Below are 16,207 nucleotides of genomic sequence, written 5' to 3'. Positions count from 1 at the left end.
GTAGCAGCAACCGTGACACTCTCGGGCTCTCTTTAAAGTGCACATTTAGTATATTAAAGACTCTGAGAAATCCTGAAAAAGGGGTCTATTTCATTAAAAAATATATTTACTTATTTGACTGCCTGGGGTCTTAGTGGGATCCTCACTGTGGCCCATGGACTCTCTAGTTGCAGCAAAAACGGGATCAGTAGTCCTGGTTCGCAGACTTAGCTGCTCTGCAGCACGTGGGATCTTAATTCGCCAGTCAGGGGTCGAACCTGCGTCCCTTGCACTACAAGGTGGATTCCTAACCGCTGGACCACCAGGGAAGTCCCAGTCTCTGTCATTTAACTCAGAACTTCCCAGACACATTTGGCCTCAGAACCTTTTTGTGGTGCCCCTCACGGAGCCAGTATTCTGGAGAACACCTGTTAGGAAATGCTGCTCTAGAGAAAAGTGTGTGGGTTTGGGGACCCAGCAGGCCACGGTTCAGTTCCTGCTCTGTGACCCATCTGGTGTTAGACCTCAGGCAAGTCACTTTGTTTCCCGGAGCCTCCTTTTCTCGTCATTGTGAGGACTGGGGAAACTGTGGGTAAAACATGCGAGGAGATCCCTGGTTGGGCTGTGTGCCCCTCCTGGGCCAGGCCTGGCCCTACTTCTTCCCCTAAGCCAGGCTCTCTCCACTACAGACTCTGCCTCTGCAGAAGAGGCAGTTAGGTAATGTGCTTGGTGGAACTTTGACTGGATTTCTTTTCTGGGAACACAGCGTTTGATGCTCCTCACTTGGTACCCTCATCAGCCCTGGCACGACGGGCAACGGGAACGCCCAGATGTACACGGAGGATAGGATCAAGGTGCCAGGGGCCCAGCCAAGTCTTGGCCTGAGGCCTGCCAGCAACAGGGCTGATGAGGAGCCCACTATATCAGAAGTCAGCCAGGTAGGGACCTGCCTCTCCACCCACAGCAGGCACCTTTCCCTTCTCTTGCCCAGGTTTTCTCTCCAACTGCTTTAATTAAGCCTCTATAACAACTGGCACAAAACTCAGTTCAGATTGGACTAGGCAGGAATGAGAACACATCAGCTGGGTATCTGACAGACCTGCCCATAGGCTTCAGGTATGGCTGGTTAAGGTGCTAGATGAGTGTCTCGGCTCTGCCTGCCTCTGTGGCATTCCTAGGCATCCTCTCCCTGCCAAACGGCAAGAATTGCCCTGGCCGCTCCAGGCTTACATCTTCCCATCGTACTTCCTCCAGTTTAACATCCCAAACAAGAGGAGAGCCCCTTTGCAAGTCTCCGGTATCAGGGTCACTGGCCTGGGTTGTAGTCACATATTTATCCCCGAATCAGTCACCACGGCAGGGCAGAGTGGCCTGGATCTCTTTGTATAATGAAGTCAGCGGGGGTACTCTCGAAAGGAGGCACGAAGTTTCCCATAAAAGAATGTTGGCTTCTGTTACCAAAAGAGATGTTGGCTGGATGAGGAAAACAAGAATTGTTTACTTACTCTACTAAGTAGAAAGCCGTCCATGGCCCTTACCCTCCCCCTCCCCCATAACCTTTATTCCCCTGACAGCGACTCAGAGTTTCCATCTATGATCTCTGCGCCTTCTTTACTGTGTCCCCAAGCTAAAAATGTCACCATAAAAAAGGCAACATTTCTTTGGATTAAGTATAGCCCTCTAGCTGTAGCGTCTGTTATAAATTATGGCTTTTTGTGGGCCCACAAAGAGGGCCTAAATGAGGGGTCTTGGAAGGAGCCTGGGGCAAACATTCAGGGCTTCCGTTACCTGCACATTTGTTTTTCGAAAGAGCACAGTCATGGGGTCTCAGTGCCGCCACTTAACCAGCTGTATGATCTTGGGCTTGGCACTGTAGCCCTTGAGTTTCACGGACTCACGTGTGTCATGCTGAGCATTAACTGGGTTAAGTCCCTGGGGGCACCTGGCCCTGGCCCGGCCCTGCCCCTTGGTAGATGCCCTTAGTGTTGACTCCTAGAGGAATCTTGTGTTATAACAACTACTATCAGTTGATTGAGCCAAGTTGCCTGGAGTTTGTTGACTCAGGTAAAGCTTGGAGCTCCCTCGGAATCGCCGGCTCAAGGCCACCCAACCAGGGAGAGATCAACATCAAAACCCAGCGGAAACTGAGGAAGCCTCCCTTGGACCTTGCCAGGGTCTCTCTTTTTTTGGCTGCGCCTTGCGGCTTTCGGGATCTTAGTTCCCTGAGCAGGGATTGAACCCGTGGCCTTGCCGTGGAAGCTCGGAGTCTTAACCAGTGGACCGCCGGGGAAGTCCCCCTGGGTGCTCCCTCGAGCTCTCCTTGTCAGGATCCCGGTGGTCAAGGTACCGCTTGGGCTCCAGGTTCCTGCAGTGCCCTTGGGGCTAAATGGGTCCCTCCCAGTCTCCTGTCTCCTCCCCGAGTCTTCTCAACGCCTCACTTGTGAGGCGCGGGGTCTCCCCTCCCCTGAGCCGCGGGGTCTCCCCTCTTGAGGGGCGGGGTCTCCCCTGAGGCGCGGGGTCTCCCCTCCTGAGGCGCGGGGTCTCCCCTCTTGAGGCGCGGGGTCTCCCCTCTTGAGGCGCGGGGTCTCCTCTCCCCTGAGGCGCGGGGTCTCCCCTCTTGAGGGGCGGGGTCTCCCGTCTTGAGGCGCGGGGTCTCCCCTCCTGAGGCGCGGGGTCTCCTCTCCCCTGAGCCGCGGGGTCTCCCCTCTTGAGGGGCGGGGTCTCCCCTCTTGAGGCGCGGGTCTCCCCTCCCCTGAGCCGCGGGGTCTCCCCTCCTGAGGCGCGGGGTCTCCGCTGAGGCGCGGGTCTCCCCTCCCCTGAGCCGCGGGGTCTCCCCTCCCCTGAGCCGCGGGGTCTCCCCTCCTGAGGCGCGGGGTCTCCGCTGAGGCGCGGGCTCTCCCCTCCTGAGGCGCGGGCTCTCCCGTCCGGATGGCCCGTTCCTTGAGCCGGGGCCGTGGGCATCTTTGTTCTAGGCTGCGTTTCCAGATGCGGACGCGATGGACAGCGGCCCGCGGCCCTCACCAGCCCTGGGAGCCCCGGAGGCCGGGCCCGGACACAGAGACGCGTCAGAGGGGTTTCCGCAGCTCGGGCCCCAGGAGCAGAGGCTCCCGGCAGGACCAGGGTGAGTGGGGGCTTCCCAGAGAGCAGGTCCAGGAGAGAAGCCCCCTGTGGCTCACCCGGTGGGGAGGAGACCCCGGACTAAGGTGGGTCTGCCCACTCACTGCCCCTGTACTCTTTTTCGTAGCGCGACTCACACTGAATAATTATGTGTGCGGGTCTTTTGTCTGAGCTCCCCACTAGGCCACAAGTTTCTGTGACGTGTCGTGTTCAAGGGGCATTTTCGTGTCTTGTTTAACCTCAAAAATCCCTCAGAGAATACGCATTGCTCCTCTACTACGTACCTTGGACTCTGTTTAAAACACTGCTTTTAACCTCATGTATTTCTAGAAATATACCCTAAGGAAAGAAGTGAAGATTCAGGCAAAGTTTTATGTGCAAAGATTTCTCCTGGCACCTTATTTTAAAGGCTAAAAAAATTTAAAATGTCAGTGCGCGCGCTGTTGTTGTTTAGTCACTCATTCCTGCCTGACCGTTTGTGACCCCATAGACTGTAGCTTGCCAGGCTCCTTCGTCCATGGAATTCTCTAAGCAAGGATACTGGAGTGGTTTGCCATTGCCTTCTCCAGGGAATCTTCCCAACCCAGGGATAGAACCTGCACTGGCAGGTGGATTCTACTGCTGAGCCACCGGGAAGCCCCCAGTATGTGCTAAATGCCCACAATAGGGGGATGGTTAAGCAAATTATGATTATCTATAAAATAGAGAATTTTATGCTTTCATTAAAAAACATGTTTATGAAAGATTTTAGGCATCAGAAAAAATTAGATTATACTGTTAATTGAAAAAAAATTGCAAAATTGTATTTGCAATATAACTGAAAGTATGCAATTATTTGAAGATGATATTTAAGCTAATCCCCATTAAAAATATGTATGTATGTCCTTAAGGAAGAAGCCTGGAGGAAATACTCCATAATGTTAAAGTGAGATCAGATCTACACAGATTCAAATCAAGACCTGTCAACTTTAGCTTAATGATCCAAGGCTCAAGTCTCCCCACCACTATGAATTCCAGTTCTCCTTGATTTTTCTTTTCTTCTAAAAAGCAATAAGTAATAATGAAAATATTAAATCCTAACTCTCTTAAACATTGACATCAAAGTGTTTGTGGTTGGAGGAATTCATGTTAGCCCTTCATTCCTTCTCCCAGGCATTAAGCATGCACCTATGGTGTGCCTAGCCCCGTGTGGGCACCACGAAGATGCACAAGAATATAAAACCCTGCCCCAGTTTCGGAGCTGAAGTGTCCCTTTGTTCTCTCCAGGATGAAGCTGTCATCTTGGGTCCCCCAGGAAGGGCCCAGGGAGCTGCAAGCAGACCGGGATCCACCCATGCCAGGAAGTGAGCTGGGGGTGCCCCCCAACAGGGTCCCTGCAACACAGGAAGGGCTGCAGCAGCAGGTCTCAGGGAAGGAAACTGAGGACCAACAGGGGAGCCAGTGGAACCCAGGGCCGGTGGAGGGTCAGGGCCCTGAAAGCCGCCAGGTAATGTCCACAGAATCCCGGGCAGGAGGGGATGGAATGGCTGACCTGCAGGGGAGGTGAGGGAGCAGGGAACTGTTAGAGGCAGGGAGGAGATGGGGCTTCTGGGTAAAATTGAAAACGGGACATGCTGGGTTTAGCAAAGCCCAATTTTCTTTTCTTATGCGAGAATGTTCTAGCAGCTGTTTCTTAGCTGCTGTCTGTGGGACCCTTTAAGAGGTGGTTAGAGTATGGCACCTTTTCCAAACTTATTTGACTATAAAATATCTTTTAATTTATTTTTTATTTTAAGGTTTAGGGTTTTTTTTTTTAAAAAAAAACAGCTTCATAAGGTACAATTGATACACAGTTGTGCATACTTCAAGTGTACAATTTATTGTTTTGGATACATGTATATACCCAGAAAACCATCACTGCAATCAAGAAAATAAACACATCTGTCATCCCCCCCAAAAAAGTTTTCTCTGCCCCTTTGTCATTGGTTCTCCTATTAATTCCAAGCCCCAGGCAACCACTGATCTGTGTTCTGCAACAGTAAATTTGTATTTCCCAGAATTTTCCATATTGAAGCATAAGTATCCATTCTTTTTGTCTTGCTTCTTTCACTTAGCATGAATATTTTGAGATTCAGCTATGTTATTGTGTAGATCAATACTTTATTCTTTTTGCTGCTGAGTATTATTACATTGTATGGATAGGTCACAATTTCTTGTCCTACTTTATAGCACAGGAAACTATGTTCAATACCTTGTGATAAACCACAATGGAAAAGAATATGAAAAAGTGTGTGTGTGTGTGTGTATAATTGAATCACTTTGCTGTTCTGAGGAAATTAACAAACAAAACTGGATTTCTTCATTCTTTCACCTATTGATGGACAGTTGATTTGTTTCAACTTTTCGACTGTTACAAATAAGACTTATAGAAACATTCATGTCTGTGTGTACAGATACTTTTTTTGGGGCAAATAAATGCCTAGGAGTAGAATGGGTCATATGGTATTTGTATGTTTAATTTATTAAGAAGCTGCCAAACTTTTCTTCAAAGTAGTTGTACCATTTTACATCCCCATCAGCAATGTATGAGAATTCCACTTGTTCCATATCTTCCCCCAAACTTGGTATGGTTTGTTTTTAATTCTAAGCGTTCTATTAAGTGTGTAGTGGAATCTCATGTGGTCTTTATTTTCTTTTCCAAATGACTAAACATGTCAAGCATCTTTTCATGTGTTTATAGGCACATATTATGTATCTTTGGAGAAATGTCTATTCAAATACTTTGTGCATCATTTTAATTGAATAGTCAATTGTCTTTTCCATTCTCTCCATGGTGACTTTCAAAGAACAGAAGTCTTAATTCTGATGAAGTCTAATTGATCATTTTTTTCTTTATGGCTGTGCTTTTGGTGTTATTTCTTAGAAATCTTTACTTAATCTGAAGTCACATAGGATTTTATCCTATGTTTTCTCCAAGAAGTTTTATTATTTTAGGTTTAACACTTAGGTTTATGATCCAGCTTGAGTTAATTTTTGTATGTAGTCTGAGTGTTGGATTTAGGCTCATTTGCATATGGCTGTCCAGTCATCCCAGCACCATTTGTTGGAGACTCTCCTTTCTCTGGAGCTTCTCTGGTGGCTCAGATGGTAAAGAATCTGCCTGCAATGTAGGAGACCTGGATTCAATCCCTGGGCTGGGAAGATCCCCTGGAGAAGGGAAAGGCTTCCCACTCCAGTATTCTGGCCTGGAGAAGTCCATGGATTGTATAGTCCATGGGGACGCAATAAGTCAGACACAACTGAGTGACTTTCACTTTGACTTTCCCCAACCAGGGATTGAGCCCATGCCCCTTGCAGTGGAAGCATGGAGTCTTAACCCCTGGACCACCAGGGAAGTCCCACACATTGTCTTGACTATAGCAACTTATTAAAGTCTTGAAATCAGTTAATGTAAAAATCTCCTTTGTAGGGAGTACCATGAAGGATTCTTGTTCTTTGAAACACCCCTTGGGAAATCCCATTTAAAGAGGACTGTGTCAGAGACTTCCCTGGTGGTCCGGTGGTTAAGACTCTGCACTTCTATTGCAGGGGGTATGGGTTAGATTCCTGGTCTGGGAACTAAGATCTCACATGCCATGCAGTGTGGCAAATAAATAAATAGATAAAATGAAAAGAGGATTTCCTCACTTTCCCCAGGCTCCATCCTACCTGCACAAAGAAGTGTGGATTATGACTTTGGGTAAGCCATGCCTCCTCTGGACCTCAGTTCCCTCATCCCTCAACATGGAGTAATTGACCCCTGCTTAGGGAACCTTCTAGGTGTGCTGGGAGAGCTCAGTAAGGTAATGCTTGCAGTGTTTGGACCAGAGTAACTGTTTGTCAGCTGGTCTCTGGGTGAGTGTTGAGGGCCACCTGAGAGCCAGGATGGGGCTCCCCGTCTTGATGTCTTTGTTCTTGGCAGGACCCAGAAGGTCAGCCCATCCCAGGTCACCTGGCAGCCAATAAGTCAGACACAGTGCAGCCAACAGAGCCTTACTGCACTTTGGACAGCTGTGAACAGCAACTGGAGGACAAGTTCCCCAAGGAGGTGGACACTCCACCCATCGGGCCACAGGGGGCTCTGCCAGAGCCTGGCCCAGGGGGATGTGAGGACAGTTCCCAGGAAGTAGAGACACTAAGGCCTACAGCAACTCTGGAGGAAAAGACAGCTCACATTGCCCCACCACCCACATCACGACCCGACACACCCAAAGCAAGGTAAGTCACCCCACCTCTCCCTGACCCCAACAAGACTGTTCCTCTGCTAGTTCCAGAGGAGGCGACTTCTAGTCCTGACAGCTCCTGATGCGATGTAAGACCTTGGTCAGCCATGCCCCCCAAACACCCGTTTCCCCATCTGTATAATAGCTCTGATACAGAATTCTTTGCCCCATGGGCCTATTCTTCACCGGCCAAGTCCCCACAAGGGACGTGGAAGAATGACGAGCCCCTCTGAGAGCAGAAGCCTAGGGGGTGAAACTGTGGCAGTGGGTCTGAGTGTCCTGGGGCTGAGAGAAGGGCTGTGCAAGGGCCAGCCCTGAGCTGCACCCCCCCCTGCAACCTGGGGGTTCTCCCTTGTTTAGAGACGAGGCTGTGGAGATCCTGCCGGCACTGGGGCCTGCTCGTCCACCTGTAAGTAGAGCCACAGTGGGGAAGGGAACAGGGCGGGGGAGGCCTGGACAGAGAGGAAAGAGGCAGAAACAGGGCAGCATTCAGACTGGGGGAGGTGTGAGTCTGCGCCTGTGTGTTCCCATGGGTGTGCACACGTGTGTGTGTGTTTGCACATGTGCATGTCTGTGCCCACATGTGTGTATCTTGGTTGTGAGTCAAGGCTGCTGTTACACTCTGGAACCCCCGGATTCACCTCAGGCCACGGTGGTTTTTTCCACATTGGCACAGATCTCTGCCATCCAGCTGCTCAGTCACAGCACACAACCCAGAGCTTCCCTGAACGCCTGGGAGACTCCCATCCCCTCCCAGTCATCCCCACCTCCAACAGCTCTCTCACTTCCTAGTTCTTTGATTTGATTGGGCAACCTGTGAACAGTCATCATCTTCCTGGTGGAAAGGCAGGTTGAGATAGAGGAATCAAAAGAGCTTTTAGGAAATATAATTTACAAAAATATTGAACCACAATGTTGTACACTTGAAACTAATATTGTAAATCGACTTTGAAAGTGTTAGTCAGTCTGTTGTGTACGTACGACTCTTTGCAACGTCCTGGACTGTAGGCCGCCAGGCTCTTCTGTCCATGGAATTCTCCAGGGTAGAATCATGGAGTGTGTCGCCATTCCCTTCTTCAGGGGATATTCCTGACCCAGGGATCGAACCTGCTCTCCTGCATTGCAGACAGATTCTAAGCCCAGATTCGATCTAAGCCCAAATAATTTTTTTTTTTTAAAGAGGCTTTCGGTCTGGGGCCCGCGTGACACTAGTGAAGGAGCAGACAGCAAGAACCTGAGGTTCTGCTTTGGTCATGTTCTGGACAAACAGGAATAAATACCAGGAGGATATCTGGAATTAGGAAGGAGAGAGCTGTCAGGATGGGAGATGTAAACATGAGGAAAACGGGGCTAACATCTAGGAGAGTGTACGGAGCAGGAAGGTGTCTGAGGGCAGACCACTGGTCTCCACCACATTCAGAAATGGAGGGACTTCTCTCATGGTCCAGTGGTTAAGATTCTGTGCTTCTCATGCAGGGCACATGGGTTCAGTCGCTGGTCAGGGAAGTGTTCCGCATGCCATGTGGCACGGTCCCCCAAAAGAAAACAAACAAAACCCACAGAAATGGATCAAGAGTGAGGAGGCCTCAGGGAAGGAGGCTGTGGAACTCTCAAGGAGGGAGCCAGCTGGGGGGAGAGTGCGGGTCCAGAGAGGAAAGCGCTCCCGGAGGGGCAGGGTGGGCATGTGTGTCTAGTGCCGCTGAGGGCTCGACTCTGAGGAGAGAGAGCTGATCGCCACCCTGCAGGAGTCTGGCTGGGGAGCAGGGCCGGAAGCCAGACTGGAGATGGGAAGAAAGCAGAGGCAGGAGCAGCCAGTCTTTCAAGGCATTCTGCTCGAAAGGCTGGGCAGAGAATTGGGTGGCACTGAGAGGCTGTGTAGTGTGGGGGGTTTTCCTTCTGGCTGCGCTGGGTCTTTGCCTCTGCGCTGCAGGGTGTGGACTTGGTCTAGGCGCAGAGCACAGGCCCAACGGACACAGAACCACCTGGGCTGTGCAGCTGTGTCCACAGGCTCAGCTGCCCCCCAGCACGTGGGGTCTCAGGTCCCCAGCCAGGAGCTGAACCGGTGTCCCCTGTATTGGAATGCAGATTATTATTATTATTTTTAATGGAAAGCAGATTCCTAACCACTGGATCACCAAGGAAGCCTTGAGAGCTTTTCTTTTAAAGAAGGAAGATAAGAGACTCTCTGGTCCTGTGGTTAAGACGCCATGCTCCTAATGCGGGGGACACAGGTTCAATCCCTGGTCGGGAGCTCAGATCCTGCATGCCACACGGCGCAGCTTAAAACCTTAAAGTAATAATTAAAATTTTTTAAATTAAAAAAGGAAAATGATATAGCATGTTTACATGCTGACGGGAGGCGGAGAGGGCAGCGCTGATACTTCAGGTCGAGCAGGTGTGTGGTAATAGCTCCACCTTTGAACAGGAGAAAGGGCCGGGCTGGAGCCTGCGTGGGACGGCCTGGGTGGAGGCGGGCAGGGTACAGTTCACTCCTCTCTGGGAGAGACGTAGGAGGTGCTGCCTTTGCTGAACACAGTGGATGGGAATCCACTGAGTGCCTGCCAAGTGGGAGTAGGCTGCTGTGCTGATAGGATCAAAGAGGCAGGTGCGGTCCTGCCCTCAGGGAGCGTGCTTTTGGGGAGGACAAGCAGCGAGCTGGACAGGCTGCGCTGACTGCAGAGGAGGAAAGAGACAAGGGTGAACTGGGGAGTTGCTCACTCAAGAGCATGGCTCGGAGAGCTAGGACGGGGCCCAGGTCAGGGGTCGAGGGGGACATGGGGAAGGGGTCTAGAGGATGCTGGAGAGATGTGGGCTCCCCAGGACCTGGAGGAGAAGGACAGGCTGAAGGTGCCCTGGTGAGGGTGGCTGCGAGCAGCTTGCGGGACCGTCCCGCTGGCCGGAGGCCTCCCACATCGCCTGCCCGTCCCGTCCCCAGGAGGTGGTAGACACGGGAGTAAGGGGGCTGGATCCCACGCAGAAGCAGCCTCAGGAGCCCATGGTGGCCACGGACGCCCGGGACCCCAGCAGCGCCCGGCCCGGCTTCATGAGGCGCCTGCTGGAGGTGGAGGAGGAGGAATCCGCGCTTCGGAGGGCCGCCAAGGCCCGCGCCCTGCCAGGCCGGAGGTGCCCCCGGGCCCTGGGTCTCGTGCCCGCCCCCTCCCCCAGCCTGCCTCCGCCCCTGCCTGCGACCCCAGTCCCGGCCTGGGCCCGGGCGCCCGTCCCCAAGCCAGTCCCCGCCCCTGCTGGGACGCCTGGCCCTGCTCCAGGGCCTGCTGCCGTCCTGCCGGTGCCCGCATCGGATCTGGCCTGGAGAAGGACAGAACTTCTGAGCCACAACGGGGAGAGGAGCCTGAAGGCACGGTAGGAGCCACCCCAGAAAGCGTCGGGATCCGAGCCTGGCCCCAGGGCCCCTACATCCCCTCCAGACTTGCATCCCAGCGCTGTGCCTGTCTGCACCTCCTGTGTGTCCCCTCCATGTCCCCTGCCTCTCCTGGCTCTCTATCTCTCACACTGAGCCCCTTCTTCATCGCCGACCCTGCTTCTCTTTCTAACCCATCTAGACGCCCCTCACCTCTGCCTCGCTCCCCCAGGTCACTCGCAGATTCCTGTGACCTCTCAAAGCCTCCCCGGGTCCCTCCTATGACCCCTCTGCCCCAGTGGTCCCCTCGACCCCCAGCTTTCGGGGTCCGGGGCGAGGGTGGGCAGCCGGATGTGCCCTGGGCCCGACTCTGTCCTCTGCAGGCAGGAGCTGGAGGAGCGCAGCCTCCTGAAGCTGTGTCAGACCTGGGAGGAGAGGGCGGAGGAGCACCTCACCATGAAGCAGGAGGACGGTGAGAGCGGGCCTCACCGGGGGGCGAGGGCGGGGACCCCCAGTCCTCGGCTGGCGGGTCTGGGTGGGGTACGGGCCTGCCGATCACGCCGCGGCCCTGTGTCTGTCCCAGCCTGCGCTGGGCTGGCGGCGCGGTGCAGGGCAGAAGGCTGACCCTAGCCCTCTTCCCTCTTCCTGAGTGGTCTCTGAACGAACAGAGCAAGCCCTGCAGAGCACTCTTGTTTTTGGAGGCATTTGTGCCTCCTCCAGCACAAACCCACTCTCTAGGTCCCCTGGAGAGGCCACCAGGGATGGAGGCAAGACCCCAGCGCCCCCTCTTGTGCTAGACCACCCCTCACCCTTTAACAGGACCACTTGCCCTGAACACATTCCTGACCCACATTTGCTCTGCTTGCACATGCACTGGACAGCGCAGCTACTGATACTGGGCTGCTGTCGAGGAAAGAGCAGCGTTCACTGCAGGCGCTGAGCTAGGAGTCCAGGCAGCTTAAAAGGCCCAAATCCCCACCGCTTTCAGGAAAGCTGTTTAAGGACAGAGGGAGGGAGTGGGTCGCAGGGTTCCTCATCAGTTCGTGGCCTTCTTCTGATTGGCTGCTGGTGAGGTCACTGGGCGTCAACATCATCAGTCTTCTCATTCCAATCAGCCTGCCTGTGGTCGCAGTGCCTGTGGGTAACTTCTTCCACTTGGTGGGGAGTCAGCATCTGCAAAGTGGCTCAGAGGACAGGCTCGGGTTACCTGTAGTCCTCGTGCAGCAGTGTTGGTCACTCGGTCGTGTCCAGCTCTTCGTGACCCGTGGACTGTAGCCCGCCAGGCTCCTCTGTCCATGGGATTCTCCAGGCAAGAATACCAGAGTGGGTTGCCATTCCCTTCTCCAGAGGATCTTCCCGACCCAGGAATCGAATCCGGGTCTCCTGCGTTGCAGGCAGATTCTTTACCGTTTGAGCTACGGGGAAGACCCTTTAGTCCTTGAGGAGAGGAGCTCAAGTTCCTTGACCTTATATGTCTAAACTAGTATTATTTAGTCTTGTTGGACTGTTTTCCCTTCCTGCATTTTTTCGCTTCTCTGACTGAATCCATTCTTTGGGACTCGGGAAGGCCTAAGAGTCTACAAACAAGAGGCAGACAGAGGACACAGTGCGGAGGGGTCTGTCCCAGGAAGAGTCCCTTAGGGTCCTGTTACACACAGCTCCCAACTCATCCACCACATCCCACCTCCACCAAGAAAATTAAAAGCCTGAACGCCCACCCTGGGCGAGGCGCCCTTTGGTCCCTAGCACCCTTAGCTTGGGCCCCATGACCTGTGCTGTGAGGATGAGCAATGGCCGCTTCCTCTGGGCTCTGCGAGGGGCCTAAGCCGCTGTGCACGCCGGGAACCGGCCCTGGCCTTGGCGGGGGGCGGGGGGGGGTCACTCTCCTTCCACCCTGCACTCCTCCCCACAGTTGGAGCCCCAGGCAGGGCCAGGGGGCCCCTTCTGCCTTCCCTGAATACACTCTTTGGCTCCCTAGGGCCGGATCCTTGAAGTTCACTCTTTTTTAAAAAATGCTTTCGTTTGGCTGAGTCAGGTCTTTGTTGCAGAGCGCAGGATCTCTTGCGCCCGGTGGGATCCTTTGTTTTGGTGCAGACTGGAGCTGTGCGGCGAGGATTCTGGAATACGTGGGCTTGAGTAGCTGAGTGTGTGCACTTAGCTGTGCCCTGGCATTTGGAATCTTAGCTCCCTGACCAGGGATCACACTCATGCCCCCTGCTTTGCCAGGTGGACTCTTAACCACTGGGCCCCAGGGAAGCCTGTCTCTGCTCTCAGCTTTAAAGCTCTCTACCATTTCTGGTGATGGACAGGGAGGCCTGGCGTGCTGTGATCCATGGGGTCGGACACGCCTGAGTGACTGAACTGAACTGAACTAAACTGAACCCTTTCTGGAGGGCTTTTCTAAGTCCAGCACCCGCTGCCCCACCTCCGTGAGCTGATTTCACGGAAAACATGGCACACTGGCAGAGAGGCCCAGCATCCTCCCAGGACTTTCAGCCCTGCCTGGTGGGGAAAGAGCCTGCCCTGATAGCCCAACCACCCTGCATTTGAGATGATCTTAAATGCGGGCTGTTCTGTTTATCTCCTTCTTCAGCACCGCTGATTCCAACCCTAAGCCCCGCCCTACCTCTTTCCCACATTTCAGTTCTGTGTGTCAGAGACTTACAAGTTCTATGATGTCCCAAGTGCTGAATTAATGCAACCTCTCTGGGAGGGTGTCTTGTTGTTCTGTCCTTCTTGTTGTCATTCAGTCTACAAGTCATGTCCAACTCTGCAACCCCACGTATTGAAGCACGCCAGGCTTCCCTGTCCCATCACTAACTCCTGGAGTTTACTCAAACTCATGTCCATTGAGTCACTGATGCAATCCAAACATCTCATCCTCTGTCACCCCCTTCTCCTCCCGCCTTCAAACTTTCCCAGCATCAGGGTCTTTTCTAATGAGTCAGCTCTTCGCATCAAGTGGCCAAAATATTGGAGCTTCAGCTTCAGCATCAGTCCTTCCAGTGAATATTCAGGGGTGATTTCTTTTAGGATAGACTGGTTTGATCTCCTTGCAGTCCAAGGGACTCTCAAGAGTTTTCTCGAGCACCACAGTTTGAAAGCCTTGATTCTTTGGCGCTCAGCCTTCTTTATGGTTCAACTATCACCTTTGTACAAGAGTTGACTCACTGGAAAAGGGAGGGATTGGGGGAAGGAGGAGAAGGGGATGACAGAGAATGAGATGGCTGGATGGCATCACCGACTCGATGGAGGTGGGTCTGAGTGAACTCCGGGAGTTGGTGATGGACAGGGAGGCCTGGCGTGCTGTGATTCATGGGGTCGCAAAGAGTCGGACACGACTGAGCGACTGAAGTGAACTGGAAAAACCATTGCTGTGACTATTACGGACTTTTGTTGGCAAAGTGACATTTCTGCTTTTTAACATGCTGTATAGGTTTGTCACAGTTTTTCTTCCAAGGAGCAAGCATCTTTTAATTTCATGGCTGCAGTCAATATCTGCAGTGATTTCAGAGCCCAGGAAAAGAAAATCTGCCACTGTTTCCACTTTTCTTCTTCTATTTGCAATGAAATGATGGGACCAGGTGGCATGATCTTAATTTTTTGAATGTTGCGTTTTAAGCCAGCTTTTTCACTCTTTTCTTTCACTCTCATCAAGAGGCTCTTCACTTTCTGCCATTAAAGTGGTGTCATCTGCCTATCTGAGGTTGTTAATATTTCTCCCAGCAATCTTGATTCCAGCTTGTGATTCATCCAGCCCAGCATTTCACATGATGTACCCTGCCTACAAGTTTAATAAATAGGGTGACAGTACACACCTTCACCTTGTAGCAGGAATACCACCAATTCAGGGCACCCCTGCCGTGTGCCAGGCAGTATGCTAAGTCCTTCGCAGCCAGGTTCTCATGTAACTCTTATAACAGCCTTGACATACTCCTTTCCCAAGTTTGAACCAGTCTGTTGTTCCATGTTGAACACTATCTGCCCATCTTACAGATAAGAAATTGGGGGTCATAGAAGTGCCGTGACTTGCCCACTGCAACTATATTAGTTTGCTTGGGCTGACATAAGGAAGTACCATCAACTGGATGGCTTAACAGCTACTTTCCCGTAGTTCTGGAGCCTAGGAGCCGCAGACTGGGCTGTTAGTATGTTGGGTCTCTTCCTCTGCTCTTCTCTGGTTTGGTTTCTCCTGGAGACTCCCTCCCTGCTTGCAGGTGGCTGCCTTCTCCTGCGTCCTGCCTTCCCTCTGTGCATGCTCATCCCTGGTGTCTCTTGCGTGTCCAAATTTCCTCTTCTCTAAAGGACACCACTTAGGTTGGATTAAGGGGCTCATTCTAACACAATCACCTTTTTAAAGGCATTATTTCCAAATACAGTCACATTCTAAGACAAGTGGGGGTGGGCAGTGTGGGTGTCGAGGCTTCAGTGTATGAATGTAGGCAGCGAGCACAATGTAGCGTGTGTAACAGGGACCCTGATTCTCAGCAGATGGTGGAGCCAGTCTCATCAGCAGGCCTGTTGATTCTAACCTGGATTGTGCTGTGAGCTGTGAAACCAGCCCCACCCTTGTTAGGATCAGGACGTAACTTTTCTATCAATTGACGCCACTGTGGGACTTGAGAGAGTCCTGCGACTGAGAAACATCCTTCTGCATCCTCTGCTCTGGTCCAGACAAATGAAGTTATCTTAGAGGCTGTGCTTAGTTGCTCAGTCTTGTCTGACTCTTTGTGACCCCATGGACTGTAGCCCGCCTGGCTCCTCTGTCCATGGGGATCCTCCAAGCAGTGGGTTGGCAAGCCCTCCTCCAGGGATCTTCCCAACCCAGGGATCAAACCCAGGTTTCCCACATTGCCAGTGACTTCTTTACCATCTGAGCCACCAGGGAAGCCCATCTTAGAAGCTATGTCCATCCAGATAAGTAACGGTTACTGCCCAGTCGCTAAGCCATGTCCAACTCTTTGTGACCTCGTGAACTGCAGCCTGCCAGTCTTCCCTGTCCTTCACTATCTCCCAAGGTTTGTTCAGATTCATGTCCATTGAGTTGGTGATGCCATCTAAGCATCTCATCAGCTGCCACCCTCTTCTTTTGCCTTCAGTGTTTCCCGCATCAGGGTCATTTCCAATGAATCGGCTCTTTGCGTCAGGTGGCCCAAGTGTTGAAGCTTCAGCTTAGATGTGTAACTGCAGAGCCCCGAAGCCAAGGCACAGATTCAGAGTCAAAAAGATCTGTCTGGTGCTCTCACCTCTGAGCCAGTTTCCCCATCTGCACAAAGAAATAAGCATTCTACTCTTAAAAGTCTGTTGTAAGAATCACACGAGAGCGTGGCTGTGCAGAACTCGGCATCGTGCTCGGCACACAGCCGCCGTGCCCTCGGTGGGAGTGCCCCTGCTGCCGGTGAAGGCGGTCCCTGCGCCCTTGGCCTGACCTTGTCCTAGAGAGCGAGGTGCCTATGGACCCTGCTCCTCCGCGTTTCACACTTGTGGTTCACTCGTCTCTCCACCCAGCCAT

At 52.4% G+C, this 16,207-nt stretch overlaps 1 protein-coding gene across 1 annotated transcript in view; it reads left to right on the top strand.

Annotated features, from left to right (window-relative positions):
- Positions 1-800: 800 nt before the first annotated feature.
- Positions 801-16,207, top strand: part of SPATA21 (spermatogenesis associated 21) — a 41,168-nt gene continuing 25,761 nt past the window's right edge. The window contains exons 1-7 of the mRNA XM_088842856.1: positions 801-917; positions 2,952-3,100; positions 4,363-4,552; positions 7,037-7,332; positions 7,698-7,746; positions 10,273-10,697; positions 11,079-11,167. Coding sequence (XP_088698982.1) covers positions 810-917; positions 2,952-3,100; positions 4,363-4,552; positions 7,037-7,332; positions 7,698-7,746; positions 10,273-10,697; positions 11,079-11,167 — 1,306 coding nt within the window. The 5' untranslated portion in view covers positions 801-809. The remainder of the gene's footprint in view (positions 918-2,951; positions 3,101-4,362; positions 4,553-7,036; positions 7,333-7,697; positions 7,747-10,272; positions 10,698-11,078; positions 11,168-16,207) is intronic.

The sequence above is a fragment of the Moschus berezovskii genome, chromosome 2, assembly GCF_049115385.1.
Source record: "Moschus berezovskii isolate FMDL1 chromosome 2, NW_MosBer_1.0, whole genome shotgun sequence".
Taxonomy (NCBI): domain Eukaryota; kingdom Metazoa; phylum Chordata; class Mammalia; order Artiodactyla; family Moschidae; genus Moschus; species Moschus berezovskii.
This window is presented reverse-complemented; position numbering and strand designations above follow the sequence as displayed.